The sequence below is a fragment of the Passer domesticus genome, chromosome 4 (genome assembly GCF_036417665.1).
Source record: "Passer domesticus isolate bPasDom1 chromosome 4, bPasDom1.hap1, whole genome shotgun sequence".
Taxonomy (NCBI): domain Eukaryota; kingdom Metazoa; phylum Chordata; class Aves; order Passeriformes; family Passeridae; genus Passer; species Passer domesticus.
The window spans coordinates 23,003,497-23,019,345 of NC_087477.1; the positions used below are offsets into that span (position 1 = coordinate 23,003,497).

General features: G+C 41.5%; 1 protein-coding gene across 9 annotated transcripts in view; it reads right to left on the reverse strand.

Annotated features, from left to right (window-relative positions):
- Nucleotides 1-859: 859 nt before the first annotated feature.
- Nucleotides 860-15,849, reverse strand: part of ELF2 (E74 like ETS transcription factor 2) — a 34,949-nt gene continuing 19,959 nt past the window's right edge. For 5 of the 9 annotated variants that reach the window (XM_064416527.1, XM_064416524.1, XM_064416531.1 and 2 more), the window contains 6 exons: nucleotides 9,097-9,210; nucleotides 7,956-8,129; nucleotides 6,906-6,992; nucleotides 3,524-3,716; nucleotides 2,806-3,159; nucleotides 860-2,574 (listed from right to left, as the gene is read on the reverse strand). In XM_064416527.1, coding sequence (XP_064272597.1) covers nucleotides 1,947-2,574; nucleotides 2,806-3,159; nucleotides 3,524-3,716; nucleotides 6,906-6,992; nucleotides 7,956-8,129; nucleotides 9,097-9,210 — 1,550 coding nt within the window. In that variant the 3' untranslated portion in view covers nucleotides 860-1,946. Of the gene's footprint in view, nucleotides 2,575-2,805; nucleotides 3,160-3,523; nucleotides 3,717-6,905; nucleotides 6,993-7,955; nucleotides 8,130-9,096; nucleotides 9,211-15,595; nucleotides 15,742-15,849 lie in introns of those variants that run through there. The other 4 variants (XM_064416526.1, XM_064416532.1, XM_064416529.1 and 1 more) reach the window with 3 other exon arrangements.

Here is a 15,849-nt window from a genome sequence, read left to right on the forward strand (position 1 = left end):
CTATCCCATGCCAGAAATACAGTTCACATGTAAGAACTTTTGATTCTTTGGATTGCTGCCTTAAACATACTTTTTTATCTGCTTCAGCTTCATTTTGTTCTTGAACTCCACCTCCCTGCTCAAGAGGATGAAAAAGAAGTTTTTCCAGAAGCCTTTCATAGTTTCCCCAAGGCTAGCCTGGCTGTGTGGAGCTATTTCCACTTTTCTTACCAGTTCAGGGGAAGAATGGGCCTTGCTGCTAGGATGCTACAAGTAACCTGGTTCTCAGCATGTAAACTATTTCATTCTGGTGTCTTCCAGCATTACAGAAGTCGCCAGTTCCAGACAGCTGCTAAAACTGCTCCTCCAGGCATGAAGTACTTAGATGATGATTTAGACTTCAGCTAAATTTCAAGATTACCCAGGTTCCTGTCCTGAAGACTTTTCAGGGCATATCACTAGGAACTGGGGGTCCATTGGGCACTTGACTACCCACAGCATGATGTGCCAGCGTGGTGCTCCTGAAATCAGGGCAAGATACATACAAAGCCATGCAGATAGACTGGAAACATGGAACCAGTATCTGGTGTAGCTAGAGGAGCAGTTAGGTAGCTCACAGAGCCCATGTGTATGCTCACCATCCTGAAAACGTGTAAGAACTAGGCCCCTGCCAGAAGTTACCTCACCAGCTACAGCAAGCTTCTCAGATATTTAAACAAATGAGTGAGAGAGTTGGTCAGCCCTTTGAAGCAGGGAGGAGTCCCAAAATTTCACACTGTATCATCTATATTAGGATGAATGCCTGGAAGATTTCAAGAAAAGGAGGTTAACAGGTTAGCAGAAAGGAAGAAGGAAAAAATAAACAGCACACCAAACACCATTAAATTTTCTTTCTGTATTTCATTAAAACCTACTTGAATACACTTTGAAACAAGAGTACAACAAAATAGAATATACTTCAAATGTTGAATATACAAACTATTATAGTTCGTTCTGAACACTGGTACTTCCCTCTTAACTCCAACTAAAAAAATTTACAGGTTTAGAGCTACCTGACAAAAGCTCATGCTGGGCGTGACCTTTGAAGTGAGAGTAGAGCTGAAACTGAAATGTATGCACAGATGTCAAGGCTACGTGAGAGAAACAGGCATGGTACAGCAGAAGGCAGAAAACCTGCTGCTACTTTGTCCACGATTAAGAAATTTAGACAGACTTTTAACTACCATACAAAATATGTTACATGTTATTCTATAACAATACTGTGCTAGGTACAAGGTTTTTAAAAAATCTGTTTTAATAAAAAAGCTTTACACAAACAAGCCATTAGCTTATTTCAAGAAAGATAACTGAAAATCAGTCTAAGGCTTTCAATTTGAATCTGCTTAAGCTGTATAATACAAAAATCCCTCCAGGCCTCTGTCTTCTTTTAGAAGCTCTTAAATCTCCTTTATTTCACTTCCTACAATACCTAGTAGCATAGTTTTTCACATAGCACCAGTTGAGTACTGTGGGCACACAGTAGTAATCGCTGGTATGCACATAAAATGCATCAAATTTGCCATTTGTGTAACAATGAGACTTTCCTCTCCCCCTGAAAACTAAAAACCAAGGCAAACCTCTCACACAGCTCTCTCTTAGTGTTGCAGGTCTTAGTGTAACTTGGTAACCAGTAGCGTAGTGAAATTGTTTGGTCCCTTTTCAGTCCCTCTCTCTTTCCTTCTCCATAGGTTCAGCTGTTTCCCAACTGGAAGAGGCAGTTTTTATCAGCGTATCAGTGTGGTTTAATTCCCACTGAAACACGGGAAAATAATTTTTTTTTTCCAGTAAGTCTTCAACATGTGCATGTTTATTAACATTACAAAGCTCTCCTTTTTGACTTGGTGGTGGCATCCACATCCCTCCCCCAGTTATGTCAGTATATCCAAAACCGTAACAGTTAGAAGTCCATGCTGGAAGAAACCCATTCTTCATTTTTCACACGTGATGATTCCTTCTGTTTTCATTGTTACAGGAAGGGCAATAGCTGAGGGTGTACTAACTACTACTACATGGGTTACAGTCTTGCTTCCATCCACTGGCTTCTCCTCTTTTACCAGCTGCAGTGTTTTCACTTCACATTCCTGTTTCAAAGCAGCTATGTCTGATTTAACTTCTGGACCTTTGAGAACTGCACTAATCACCCTGGGAGGAGTCTGGCCAGAGGCCTGCTGAGCAGGAACTGACAGTCTCATTACTGGTGTCCCATGAGCTATGGACACTGGGGTTAGTGCTCTAACAGCCAGTGGGGCTCCCATGATGTTGATACTTCCTGACCCGGACAGGCTCGTTTTTGTTTGCAACTGACACTGCGTGAGTTGCGTGGCAGGGATCGTGATGATTTTGGTGGGCTGCATTGTGATTTTGTCTCCATTTTCAGCAGAAGCTGGCATCACAGTAGGGATTGTCTGGATTACCACCTTTGGAGTTGTTGCTGTGGTTGGACTTGTGTTGGTTATTAACGGTGACCCTGCATTTACTGACTGCACTGCCACAGTTGAGATTTTCTGCCCCAGAGAGGTCATGACAACGGGCACTTGCATTGCCACACGAACAGTCCTACAAAATAAACATGTGTGTTTAGGCCAAAAACACAGGGCACCATTACACATGACAACAAGGACAGACAGTTCTAAGAGAGACAGGTTTTTAACTGGGTCCTAAAAAAATCCAAACCAAACAATAACAAAAAAATGAAAAACCAAACCAGCAAGCAAAGAACCGAACCCCAAACCTTTTGCACATCTAGCAATAGAACTTTGGAAATTTATCAGCCCCATTAACACAAACCTGGGAGCTGTTGTTACTGGGACAGTAGCAGTGGTAGTAGAAGGATGAGATGAGGATGTGTCATGAGCAGGTGAGGCAATATTCACAACCCTGGTGACTGCTTTTTCTGTTCTGGTACAGCTTAGCTGAGAGGAATTTTTTCCTCCACGTGCAGAGGGTGCTGCTTTTAAAAGGTTTTCTGCAGATAAAGACACTCTTTCCAGGGACTTTTCATCTGTAGGCATTGACAAATCTTCATTACAGGACTCACTTTTGTCATCATCTATGACAACTATATTTTTTGGCATCTCCTTAAACTGATACACAAGCCTCTGTCCCTCAACTTTTGCCAGGATTCCTCTTTGATAGTAGTATCTGCAAGGAAAGTACAATTAAGTAGTAAGCAATATTTTAAAGAAAACTTCATTCTGTGCTAACAAGAAAACCTGAAGTAATCACAGTAAAATCTACAATGTAAGAAGCTGTTAGAACACACTGACAAATGATCTGAAGGATCTACCTGAAAAAAAAAAAATCTTATCTTTTTAAATATATACTTCAGGAATTAAAACTGCAAATTTACTGGTAACATAAAAAGTTACAGGGACTGCAAGACCGAAGGCTAAATCTGCAAAAGGGCAAAGTTTTTAAAATTTCAGAACCTTTATATTTCTATGGTCAAAATTAAGAATCATATTTTAAGTTGTAATAGATAACCTAAGGATCTGAGAGTTTTTACCTCAGAGCTCTTCCCATAGTCTCATAGTTCATGTCAGGCTTGTTTTTGTGTTTTCCCCAGAGTTTGGAGACAGCTTTTGAATCCACAAGTTTAAAGATTCCTTTCTCTCTCTGAGTCCATTTAATATATCGAGGACATGTATTTTTGTCCTGAAGAAGGTCCAACAGGAACTCCCATAAGTATGTTGTATTTCCTACAATCAGAAAGCATTTTTGTGTTAGAAAACCACTTTTAAAGATAACAGAAAGTTCTCCATATGACCTGCGTTACAAGCAATGTTACACAGAGGATGTAACCTGCACATACTCATTCAGTCTGTTAATTTTAATGAAGTTTCCATAAATATTTACATTCTGAAAGGAGGCAATCCAAGTGATCTGCTATACAGCACAGGAGCCTGTCTGTTCAATCCAACACCCATTCTCAGTTCTTGAAAAGAAGTATGGGAGGGTGTTCTAAGTCAGTACCTATCTATGTAGCAGAACAAGAACTTGCATTTTCTTCTCGTATTTGATTAAACAGGGCATGAAAATGCCAGTACATTTTATGACACTGAAGAACAGGAGGATATAAATAGGTGGTTTTTAAAAAGCATGCAACCTGCAGCAACAAATCATCTCAAGTGTGGTTAAGTTTGTCCAGGATCCGGGGCTCTCACACTAGCTGGTGCACCCCATGTTCCAATCCTGCCCAAGTGCAGAGTGACCAACATCCTTCTAGGTACAAACCCAGTCCAACTTCTTAAAGGTGAGTATTCACAGGGCAGAAATCCCATGTACCCTTCTGCAGTTAGGGGGATATAAAATGGAGTCAGGCTTAAAAATTTAATGCACTTGTCAGGTATTTAAGAGGTGCACCATCTTCACTGGAGAAGCCCCAGGAAGGGGTTTGTATCAGGATGCCATAGAATGTAACACAGCTTCTGTCTGCACTCTGACCTGACTGTGTGCTTCTAGGAAGAGGAGGGGGAAGAGAACCCAAAAAAAAAAAGGCAGATCACATTGCAATTTGTACAGCTGGAAAAGACTCCTCAAGTTTCTGAGAAGGGAGAACGAAGATCCACAAGAAGAATAATCTCAGAATATTAATAACAATTCTTTAATTCTTTACGTCCAAGGACATGGACCAAATTGTATTTTTGCCTGTGTGTGAAAAAAGGTCATTAATTCTTGCAATTTAATGGCCTAGCATAGCACTTGTTATGCCATGCAAAGATAATTAAAATAAATTAAGGCAGATTAGAGACCACTGTTGCAGATTTTGAGAAGTCAGCTATCTTTGAAAACCTCAAAGGGTAAAAAAGATCACAAGTTCCACTTTCTGGAAAAGCACCTCATAGTGAAAACTTGTACTTTACAATATGCTCCAAACAACAGTAAGTACCTACTCAAGAAATACAACTAGAAATTCAACTAGATTTCAGAGACATTTGAATAAGACCTATATGAGGAAAGAGTCAACAAGAGAACTCAGGGATCTTTAAATCATCCTCAATTTTAGGGAATTAATCTCAGGGGTTTTACTCCTTAGAAAGTGAATTTCTGGGTTGACCACTAAATGCTGTAGGTCTACAACAGAGTTTCTGCAAAAACCTAAGTGGCCTTCAGGATTAGATAGCAAACAGGATCTTCAAGAGAATAAATAAAGTGTAGGGCACAATTAAATCAGATTTACAGCTGCCTCGCTTTGCACCAGAAAGTACTCAGAATGCACAAAGGAAGGAATGCCAACACGGGATCCCCTTTCCAAATGTGCACAATTATCTCTCATTCTCCATGACTTAACTCTGAATGTACTAAACTGTAGAATAATTCCTGTTTTTCCAAACCATGCTGCATATGAAATAGCCTACCCTTTGCAAGTGCTTTTTAAAATAAGTAACAAAAATCCAGTTAACAAAGTATTTTGCAGGATATCAAGAAAAAATTAATTTATTCCTGTTGTAGTATAAAATATTTAATGAGATACTTCATGAGAACAAGAGATATATGCAGGCCATTAGGAAGGGCCATAGAAATAAAATAAATTTAAAAGAAAGCTAAAAAATCTCCTGAAAACTAGAGAGCAGTACCATCTCCCACCTTATAAAACAAGAAGCTATAGAGCTGAATTCACCAGCACAAAAAGGAGAACAGAAAGAAATACAGGCCTCCTTTTTAATATTATTTCTCCAGGAAACTAGGACCTGGGACAACTGGAAAGTACTGTTCAAGTAACAGAAAACTGTAATACTAAAATCTGAAACAGAAATAAAAGTAAGGATTCAAAAAGACTACATAAAAAGGAAATACTAAACAAGATGTATTTTTAAATATAGCAGATACAAAATCTGTCATCTCCCCTGAAGTCCACTGCTACACCAGATCTAAAGCAACTGTGGGCACAACAACAGGGAAGTTGAATTAGTGTTTGCACTGGTTTCCATGAGCAAACATCTCCATGAAGTCAGTCCCATTCTTCCTTGCCCGACTGACAAACATGCTGACTCAGGAGCTGTAGCCCGATAAGGAATTACATAAACTGCAGAGACCTTGTTTTCAAACAAATGTCAAAATAATAGTGGAGCTGACCACTGCACACTTTCTCAGCCAGCATGTTCTTCAAGTCCAAGTCACTGAACTTGGTTACTCCCAGGTGTAGCAACATCTCAGAACAACTTTCAGTGCACCAAGTGGAGGCGAGATCCAGATTTTTCACCTGTAGCCAGGGAAGGCTGATACGCTGCATACCACCCCAAAGGTAAGCTGTGAGCAAATGTCCCAGTCTGCCTCCTTACTGAATGAATAGCAGGGGCTTGGAGTCCAAGAAAGGAGCCTCTATTTATCAGGAGAAACACTAGGAAACTAGAACTCTTCTGCACATAATTCTCCACTCAACCAATATAGAAACACATCATCATTTGTTTTTCTCCTTAAACTAAACTGAACCTATTAGTCAAGGAATATATTCCCACTGATGTTTGTCAATTAACTAAGAAATCATATTTCTAACCTTATTACCTTTACTTCCAAGCATCACCTTTCTAAATGCTCATATGATGCCTCTACTTGAAAACAAGTCTTACAGCAGTAGCTTAATAAATTACGTGTGTAGCACTAAGTTGACACAGAACACAAAAGACATCACAAGTCAATAACCACAAAGTGAAGCAAATAAAAAATGAGAAAGCCTATTAACTGCGGAGGGTGCTAGAGGAGACTCCTAGAGCATACATCCTTGTGCTAGATCTTGTACAAACAAATTTAAAGACATTGAATAAAACTCTAATGAAAGTCAACACAATCTCATCCATCACATTTTTAAAGATATGTACATTTACAGTGATAAATACCATGCAGATACACTGCTTATTTTTAAAGACTCAATGAATGGAAAAATATACCTTTGCCTTCTCTAGGTTTCTTCTTTATACCTAGATCTGGAGACCCATCAGATAAAGCTGATTGCTGTGTCTTGGGTTTACGGCCAGCTGCACATAATACATGGGGAAAAAAAGAAGTATTAATCATATGCAGAGAAAAATTTTATAGTTTGCCTTTGCTGAAAAAAGCAATTTGTGTATTTCCCCCCCTGCTGTTTCCTCATTACAGGTATGGATAAACTTAGATTCTTAGATTACTACTGCACATTCAGTGTAATTATCATTTGGTTGCTTACTTCATAGGCAGATTTAACTCAATTGCAGACAAGTTAATGTGCATTTTTATTAATTCTAAGACTCACAGATCTTGGATTTGTGTAATTTTATCACTATATTGCATTTCTTTCCCTCTAAATTTCAAGTAAATATTCCATCTCAGCCATGAGATGGAAACCATGTCTGGAAACCATTAAATCAAAGTTCCTAAAGTTATGTGAACTGTATTGATGCCTCTAACAAAACTGTTAGACCAGAGAGAGCAACCTTACAAGGTGCCAACCTCTCATGTGATAGCAAAATGCTTAGAAATCAAACACTGTTCTGAATTGTTTCTCCAAGATATGCCAATTAGACAAGAAAGACAAAAATTTTACAAAGATCTTATAATGATTTTGTAAACTGATTTATGTTTTTTTTTAAGTTAATATTTACCCTGTTGCTTCACAGCATGAACCCCAAGTCTACCATGTCACCAAATATACCCACATTTCAGACACCAGCGGCTACCCACCACAAAAGTCCTCTTTGAATACTCTGTCTTTCCTCCACTTTGTGTTAAAATATACAACACAGAAACCATCTTCCTTTATGTCTTGTCAAAGCCCATTCTCTTTTTTCTTGATGCACACCCATTTTTCTAAGAACTCACATTTCAGACTCCCATCAATCTGTTTGTATGAGCAAAGAGATCAGACCATCCAATCCATCCTCCCCTGTATCAACTGCACCATCCACAGCAGTGGACAACAGAAGGAAAATTTTGAGATTGCTCCTATGAAAAGCCATATGTACCCTTTTTCTTTCTCATTGGTTCATGGATATCAGGGGAAGTTGGAATGGGAGATACATCCATTTGTTCAGATTCCTCTGTTGATACTTCCACCACGGTTTCTGTGATCACATCAGGTCTCATGGCTGCATGGATAAATTCTGGTGTAGACACACAAGGAGGGACAAAAACTTCTACTACAAGAGAAGAAAAAAAGAATATCTGATGAAGTTTCTACCTGATTATTTTAATGTATTTTACATAAAATTGTTTTAAACAAAGCATACGCAACAGTGTAGTAAGTTCTGCTTACTACATTTTTCTGCTCCAAAATACTGTCACCTTGGAAATCAATCCAACTCCCCAAAACATGCACACTTGTCAGTAGTTTTAGGCAAAAACAAGGACCGCATCAATATTCTTCAGAACCAAACTCAACTTTAAATTAAACAAATTAGAGCTCCACCTTTTCCACTTCTTATTTCGTAGCTTTTGCATTTCAGTTTGACCATTATTTCATCCAACATCTATTAAATAACTTCAGAAGGGACATCAGTTAAAGTAACCATCAACATTAAGGTTTGGTTTTTCAGACTGGTAACACTTTGCAACACATTGGTTTTGGGTGTTCTTTATAAAATAGAAAGATGAATAGAAATTCTTTTCCCTTAAAATAACTCTTTATTTTAGCAATTTGAAATGTCAGATTCACAGAACCCAGAATGGCTGGGGTTAGAAGGGGACCTGGTCCAACTCAAACTGTGCCACCTAGAGCTGGTTGCCCTGGATCCTGTACTTTGTAGTATCTCCAAGGATGGAGCCTCCATGGCCTCTCTGGTCAATCTATGCCAGAGCTCTGTCACCTGCTGTCACAGTGAGGAAGTATTCCATGATGCTTAGGGGGAAAAATTAATTTTAAATATGTCATTACTCAGCTATCTCTTCCCAACAACCCCTCTCAGACAAATGATTTAATCTGTAAGTATACGTGTTGCAGGGTGAAGAAATCATGTAAAACTCAAACAAATCAGTAGTTTTTAAATATGCAGGCAAAGGTTTTAAACAGCATACAGCTCTCCACAGAAACAGGTTTCCTACTTTGCTTGTCTTACGGATTAGTAGAAGGAGAAATGGCTCCCAGAGCAGAGACTGTGGCTGACATACCAGGACTCCTGGCATCTCTCAGGCAGGTAGGAGACTCCATATGAAGCAAGGCCTCCGCAGCTTCAATTGTCTTATCTGTGCAGGGCACATTACTGCCATGAACTGATGCTTCTACTGCAGAAGGATACAAAAAAAGAAATTATGAGAACAGGTTATTTACAGATGTCCACATGTATCCCTGTACAACTATACTTCTCAGTCTTTAACATGAAAAACACAAGATTATCAGATGTCTTCACACTGTTTGTACCTGCCTGTCAACAGATGTATTTAGGGAGGACATAAGACAAGCAGAACTGACACTGTCACTTCTTACATTAGATTTCTAGTTCACTAGCAAGCTACTCATTTCCATGAGGAGTTCAAAAGCTTTCAGAAAGAGACGGAGATTTGTCTTTTGCCTTCAAATTAACCAGAAAAAAAACAGATTGTGATGAAGATGATTATAAATTAACAAACCCACTAAAATCTAAAGGTCACCTCTCTTCAAAGATTCAGTCTATTGGATAAATATATACATATACATGTCTATGTATATATATATGTAAATACTAGACTAGTTTCCAAAACATACATCCTGTTTTGATTTCTGACATTAAAAATAATTTGCAGTTCATTTTAGCAGGTTGATTATTAAAAAAAAAAAAAACAACCAGAAAACACAACGAACAGTATAAAGGGTGTGCTTTATGCAAAAACTAAGACAAAAAGGTAAAAATAGTTCTTTTTTCAAGTTCTGAAATTTTAGGAAAACTAATTAATCAAAAATAATGCAACTTCAAGAGAGCACAGTTAAGTTTGCACAGTGCAGATCACAGCAGCAACACTAAAAATTCCCAATGTACCATGTAAAACTACAATTCTGTGCACAGCTAACTCCATATTCCTCACCCTTGTAAAGGTTTTGCAAAGTGGTGACTGCAGAAACACCTGTTGCCCATTATCCACACTCTGGCCAAGGTAGCTGTCTCTCTTCAGTTGCTCTTTCCATTTATGGCCATCTGCTCTAAGCTGAACCAGTCCAGCAAGGCAGCCAGCAACCAGGAGATCTATCTTTAGCCCAAGCAGAGTCACCTATCTCTAGTATCACAGAACTAAAGAGGATTTAGGAATAATTCTCTACAAAAACTTCAAGGCAAGTATGCTGTTACTGAATATGTCTAAGAAATAACTCGAGGTTTGTTTAGTGAAAAGCAGGGAAACATAATGCCAGCGTTGCTTCTGACTTAAGGAAACACTGAATACACACAGAGATTCCCTGCAGGCTCACATGGGGAAGCCTTCCAGCATACTACAGTTTTTTGAAATGCAGTGATTAAAACCTTGAAAAATCTACTAGCCAGCAGAATAAAGATATCAACCAGAAGCTGAAAGCGGGTGAAATGTGGAAGATGCAAAAATGCAAAACTACAGGTGACTGAAAGTTCTGAGCCAGCCTGGTGCCTATCTGCTGACTGGCTGATTGGATTCCCACCACAGCCTGTTAGCTATGGCCTGGGATGCTATTTAGAGGGCTTTATCTTTTGGAACAGCAGATGCCTGTTAAAGCTGACATTGCAACACTGCTTCACCCCAGGCTATGAACAATAAAAGCTTACCTAAGAGAACAGGAAAATCAGGAAAGGGTCTTTATTTTTCACTCTGTTTCTTGGATAACCAGTGGCAACCAGCACAAACTATGCACCATGAGCCTCTTCCCCAGCTGCAAACCCTGGATGCTCCCCGTGCTTGGCCAAGTGTTTCCTTCCCAAGCAGCTGTTTGGGCATATCCAAAGTCAGAGGCTGACCACCTGCATTGTACCAGGAGTGGCCCTCCTGCAGCAGGAAACTTTCTCCCCAAACATTTCCCTTTCTAAATAAAAGTTTCAGTGGCGCAGAATTTGATCACTAACGTTTCCCTCATCTACCTGATAAAAATTTTCACTGATTATCAGAATACAGGAACAAAATTCAGATAATTGATAAAAAATGTATAAATTCTACAACGCTACTGAAATTAGAAAGTCCAAATCAATATTTAATATGTTATTATTCTAATGCATGCAATAAGATTCAAAGCATGTCAGCAGAGCTTATCCAACCAGATAGCTGCTTCTGTGCCATTAGGTCTAGTATATAAAGGACTTTTGTAAAGAAATTCAAACTCAGATGACAAATTTCAGGGTAGTGAATTCACTACATTCTAAATGCTTAAAAGCATACAAAATTTTCCTACAGAGAACAGTTTAGATGCTGCACCAAATCTAAGAGGCACTTAACAGAGGGCAGGAAGCAGGCAAGAAACCTAGCAGAAAGCCATCTATATACTTTTCTAGTACTAGGATATTCTGCAAAAGGACCAGAGTGGAGGAGAAGGAAATACAACCAGCATTAGGGACTAAGACTGCACACTTTAACGGCAAAGCAAAGGAGCCACTCAAAGCAAAGGATCTCTCCCCTTCCATTTCCAATAAAAACACACTATCTACTCCACAAAAGCCTCTTGGAAGCTACTTGGGACTCCACTAAAACTGTCACCTAAAAAATATCAAGCAAAAAATAGTAACACTTCTGGCTTTGGCTGAACAACACATGCTGTCTGTCTATCACGACAGTTAACAAAGTAATCTAACATTGCCGAAAGGACAGCTATTAAAACACTTGCTAAATTCAGTTCTATTACCAACTTTCAAGCCTTCCCAGCTAACTAATTCTCCTTTACCCAGTAAATGGTTTTAGCCTTAGAGGCATTTGTCTACCCAGTGAACACCAGGACTTTGCATTTCCTTGCAGGGAATGTTTACAGCACCAACACAGTGGGAAGGAAAAAAAAGAGAAATTTGTAACCTAGCACAAATGTATGTAAAATATCTTTCTGACATGCTAGAAAATGTCTAACAGAAGACAGCATGTCAGAGTGCTCAGACAGAAGACAAGGTACCCAAAACCAGCTAAAAAAGACATCATAAAAGATGAAGTGAGGGAACAGGCTCTCTCAGAGAAGGGACAAGTAAAAAACAGGCGGCTCTTCCTGCAAATGACTAGACCAAATGTCATCAACCAAGTTATACTTGTATACTTGTAGCACAACAGTTCTCACAAAAAAGACGGGGGGGGGGGGGAAATGAAAACAAAATGAGGAGGATTCCATAATTTTAAAAAAGACAACTTTCCAAGACTTTGATACACAAGCATCATATTTCTAATCAAAGACTGAAGTGTACCACCCACTTCTCTAAAAATGCCCAATTCTATTATATTTATGTTTTCAACTACATGAAAGACCCCAAAGGTAAAACAGACTGTATTGTTTCAGAAAAAAATATAAGGTGTAGGTCTGTTATATTATACAATCATTTCAGAAAGAACTGTCACTTGCCCAAATGAAGTAAAGTAGTTTATGTGGACGGAAGTAAATTTTCCACACTTTTGTAACTGAGTAACAAGAGAACTGCCATTTACTGATCTAGAACACATCAGAGCCAACACCAGCACTTATCTTCCATTCTTTAAAATCAAACCTCATCTTACTGCTTTTAGGAAAGAATCTGAGTCCCTGGCACATTATTTTAAAATGTCTGATTTAAAAATTTTGATCTATTTATAGAAAAAAAAAACAAAAAACCAGAAAACAAATTCAGATCCAAAGTGTGAATAGATAAGTAGGCTAGTTGATGTCTATCTTCACTGCTGGCCTAATGTTTGCTAACGCCACTTCCTACCCAGGTAGTGTGTATAGTAGATCATTCAAGGTTCTCAACAGCTGTTACAAAATACAAACCTTGCTAATTAGGTCTGAAAGGGCTGTACTTTGGATTTACAGAAAAAAAATAGTGGCAACATATTCATTTGGTAACAATGTCCTCCCCTTTTAACATAAGATTAACAAAATTAATGAAAGCAGTTTATGAGATTGAAAAAATGGATTGAAATTTTCAAAATGTTACTCTTTTGCACTGCACTACAGTAGCACCTGCAATAGCTTACTCTTTAATACTATCAGGCAACCAAGGCAACATTTTAATGAAGAATTCAGGATTCCAAGCATGGAATTCAGTAGAGTGACTACTATACACTAACAAACCTCATTAAAAGTTTACTGGCATTCACGTGCTTGTTTTACTTCAGCGTTTAAAAACAGCATGGGAAGTTAGTAACAGTGCTTAAACAACATCTTAATTAAAAGCAGTTGAACTGCCTCTGTACATAATATCCAGAAATCTTTCAGTATGCAAAACTTGACTGGAAAAGAAAGCATTCTTCAGTTTACTGCTTGTTTTATGGTGGATATTTATTCAGAAACCAAAAACCAATTTCTTGCCTTTTTTAATATTTCCCTAAGCCTGCCTCTGTTCAAAACTCTCAGCTGCACACAATTTAAGGATGATGCCCAACCCACGGCATAAAGGCTAATCAATAACAAAGATGAGAGCAACCATCTCAAAACACTTCTGTCACTGAGTCATATGTTATCAGCCCAATATTGACAGAAATATTAACTACAAAGCAAAAACATATCTTTGTAAAGTAATTTAGGAGTTGCTCTTACAACTGGCAATTAAGATAACACTAAGCAGTAACAATTTTGGTCCATCTTATTTCCCAGTTATTAAACACTGAAGTTTTGTCAGCAGTGAAAACAGCAGCCACGGGGGAAAGCAACATATAATTATTAGAATCCCTTAGGATAAAGAATTCCTAACTTAAATCCACGTGATATCTACATACAAAACTAAGTAAACAGATATGGTATCTTGATAGTATGATGATGGGAATACTAGGCCTGCATAGGTACCAGTCACTGCAATGCAAATATGGAAAAAAGTAATGAAGTTGGTTAGCTAATGAGATTAGTATGACAAAGGACATCAAAAAGAGCAATGCAAAGGTCATTCATTATTTATCTAAGGGCTCGATCTCAAGCAATCTAGTTACAGTGACTGCAGAAGGTGTTGACACAATGATCAACTACCTAAACGTTTTCTATTCAGACAGTCAAAAGTAAAAAACAACTCACTGAGATCTGCAGCAGTGAGACCTGCAGAAATCAAAGTTGTTCTAGTGGCAAAGTCAAGCTACTGATCCATCCTAGACCCAAGTGTCAAAATGTTTAAGCCCTACTCCCCTTCTGTTGCGCAGCAGAACAGTTCTTCACTGCTTTGTAGTGCATTTTTCCATGTCTGGGGTGTGGGTCATCCTCCTCCAAAAAACCCTGGATATTCTTCCACATTAAGTAAAATAAGCGATGACGAGTATGTGACTTGGCCCTTTCTGAAAGAATATCTTAATGCACTGATAAACGACAGAGCATTTATCTTCAGGCCTGTAAAAACCCACTGCCATGTCAATGCAAAGCCAGTATTAAGCTTGACTCTGAAAACCCACGTGCAGCTACTGCACAATTCATTACCTATAATGCCATACACTGCACTCTTGATGGTTCCAAGAACTACTTTTAGAAGTTGAGCCTCATGCTGCAAAGGCCAAAATAAAATCAGATCTAGTACAACTTCAGTGGAGGACTGAATGCTCAGCACCGCATTTGAGGTTTGGGTCAGTTGTAACCTTGCTCGCTCTGCAGAGCTTTACCACACTTTGAGACAAGCCCTGCGATCACCGGAGTATCCTGTTGTCAGACCGCTATAACAAAACGGAAAGAGACCAAACCATGCAGGACTCGAAGTGCCACACCTGGGGTAAACCGCCCATGCCCCGGCAGCGGCGTGCGCCCGGGGGCTGAGGTGCAGAGAGCGGCCGGAGAAAGCGCGGCACCTGCAGGGGCAGGGAAGGCGCACGGGCCCGCCCGCAGCCCGGTGCGGCCACGTGCGGCGGCGGCGCGGCCACTTCCGTGTTTACAGCCGGCTTCCCCCGGCGCCGCGCGCGCCCGCCGCGCCGCGCCGCCACTCCCGCGCGCGCCGCGCGCCCATTGGCGGCCCGCGCCCCCCGCCCGCCCGCGGCCCCTCCCTCCCCGCGCGGGGCCCCGGGGGAGCGCGCCGCTTCCGCTACGCGGCGCGCGTGGGGGAGGGGGCGCCACCGCCCCCCCGCGCCGCACACGTGGGGCCGCGGCCCGGCCGCCGGCGCCTCCTCCCGCCCCGCCGCCGGAGCGCAGTTTAAAAGGGCACGGGGGGCAGGCACCGCAACACCGCGGGACGCCGTGCCCGGCGAGACCGGGCCGCGGCCCTGCGTGCGGTGCGCGGCGGCACTCGGCCTGCCCGCTCGGACGGCGTGGCGGCAGCGCTCGGAGCGGGGAGAGGGCCGGGAGAGGCAGGAGGACGACAGCCCCGCGCACTTCCTGGTTCTCGCCCCAGCCTCCCAGACCCCGCCAAACTCCGCCGCAACTCCCGGCGCTGCCGCCCGCGCCGGGAGGCGAGTGCCGCGGGCCGGCCGCTGCCAAGGTGATCACTTCCTGATTGCCCTCCATTGCCTCCCGCGCCGGAGCGCGCCGTGCGCCGCGTCCTCCCCCCCCGCCCCGGCCCGTCCCCGCTCCCGCCCCGGCTCGGCCAGGAGCGGCGCAGCTCACCGGCCCGAATGAGGAGGTCGAGCTGGTTCGTGGGCCCCTCATGCACGGATGCCGCCATGTTTACGCTGCCGGAGCGGCTTCACATTGACGGGCGGGCGGGCGCGCGCGGTGGCCGGCGGCGAGGCGCGCTCCCGCGGGCGGGCGGGCGGGCGGAGCGCTCACCGCCACGGCGCGCGGCGGCGGGAGCGCTTCCTGCGGGGCGGCGCGCGCGGTCCTTCCGCTGCCCGCCCCAGACAGGAAGTGCCGCGCCGGCT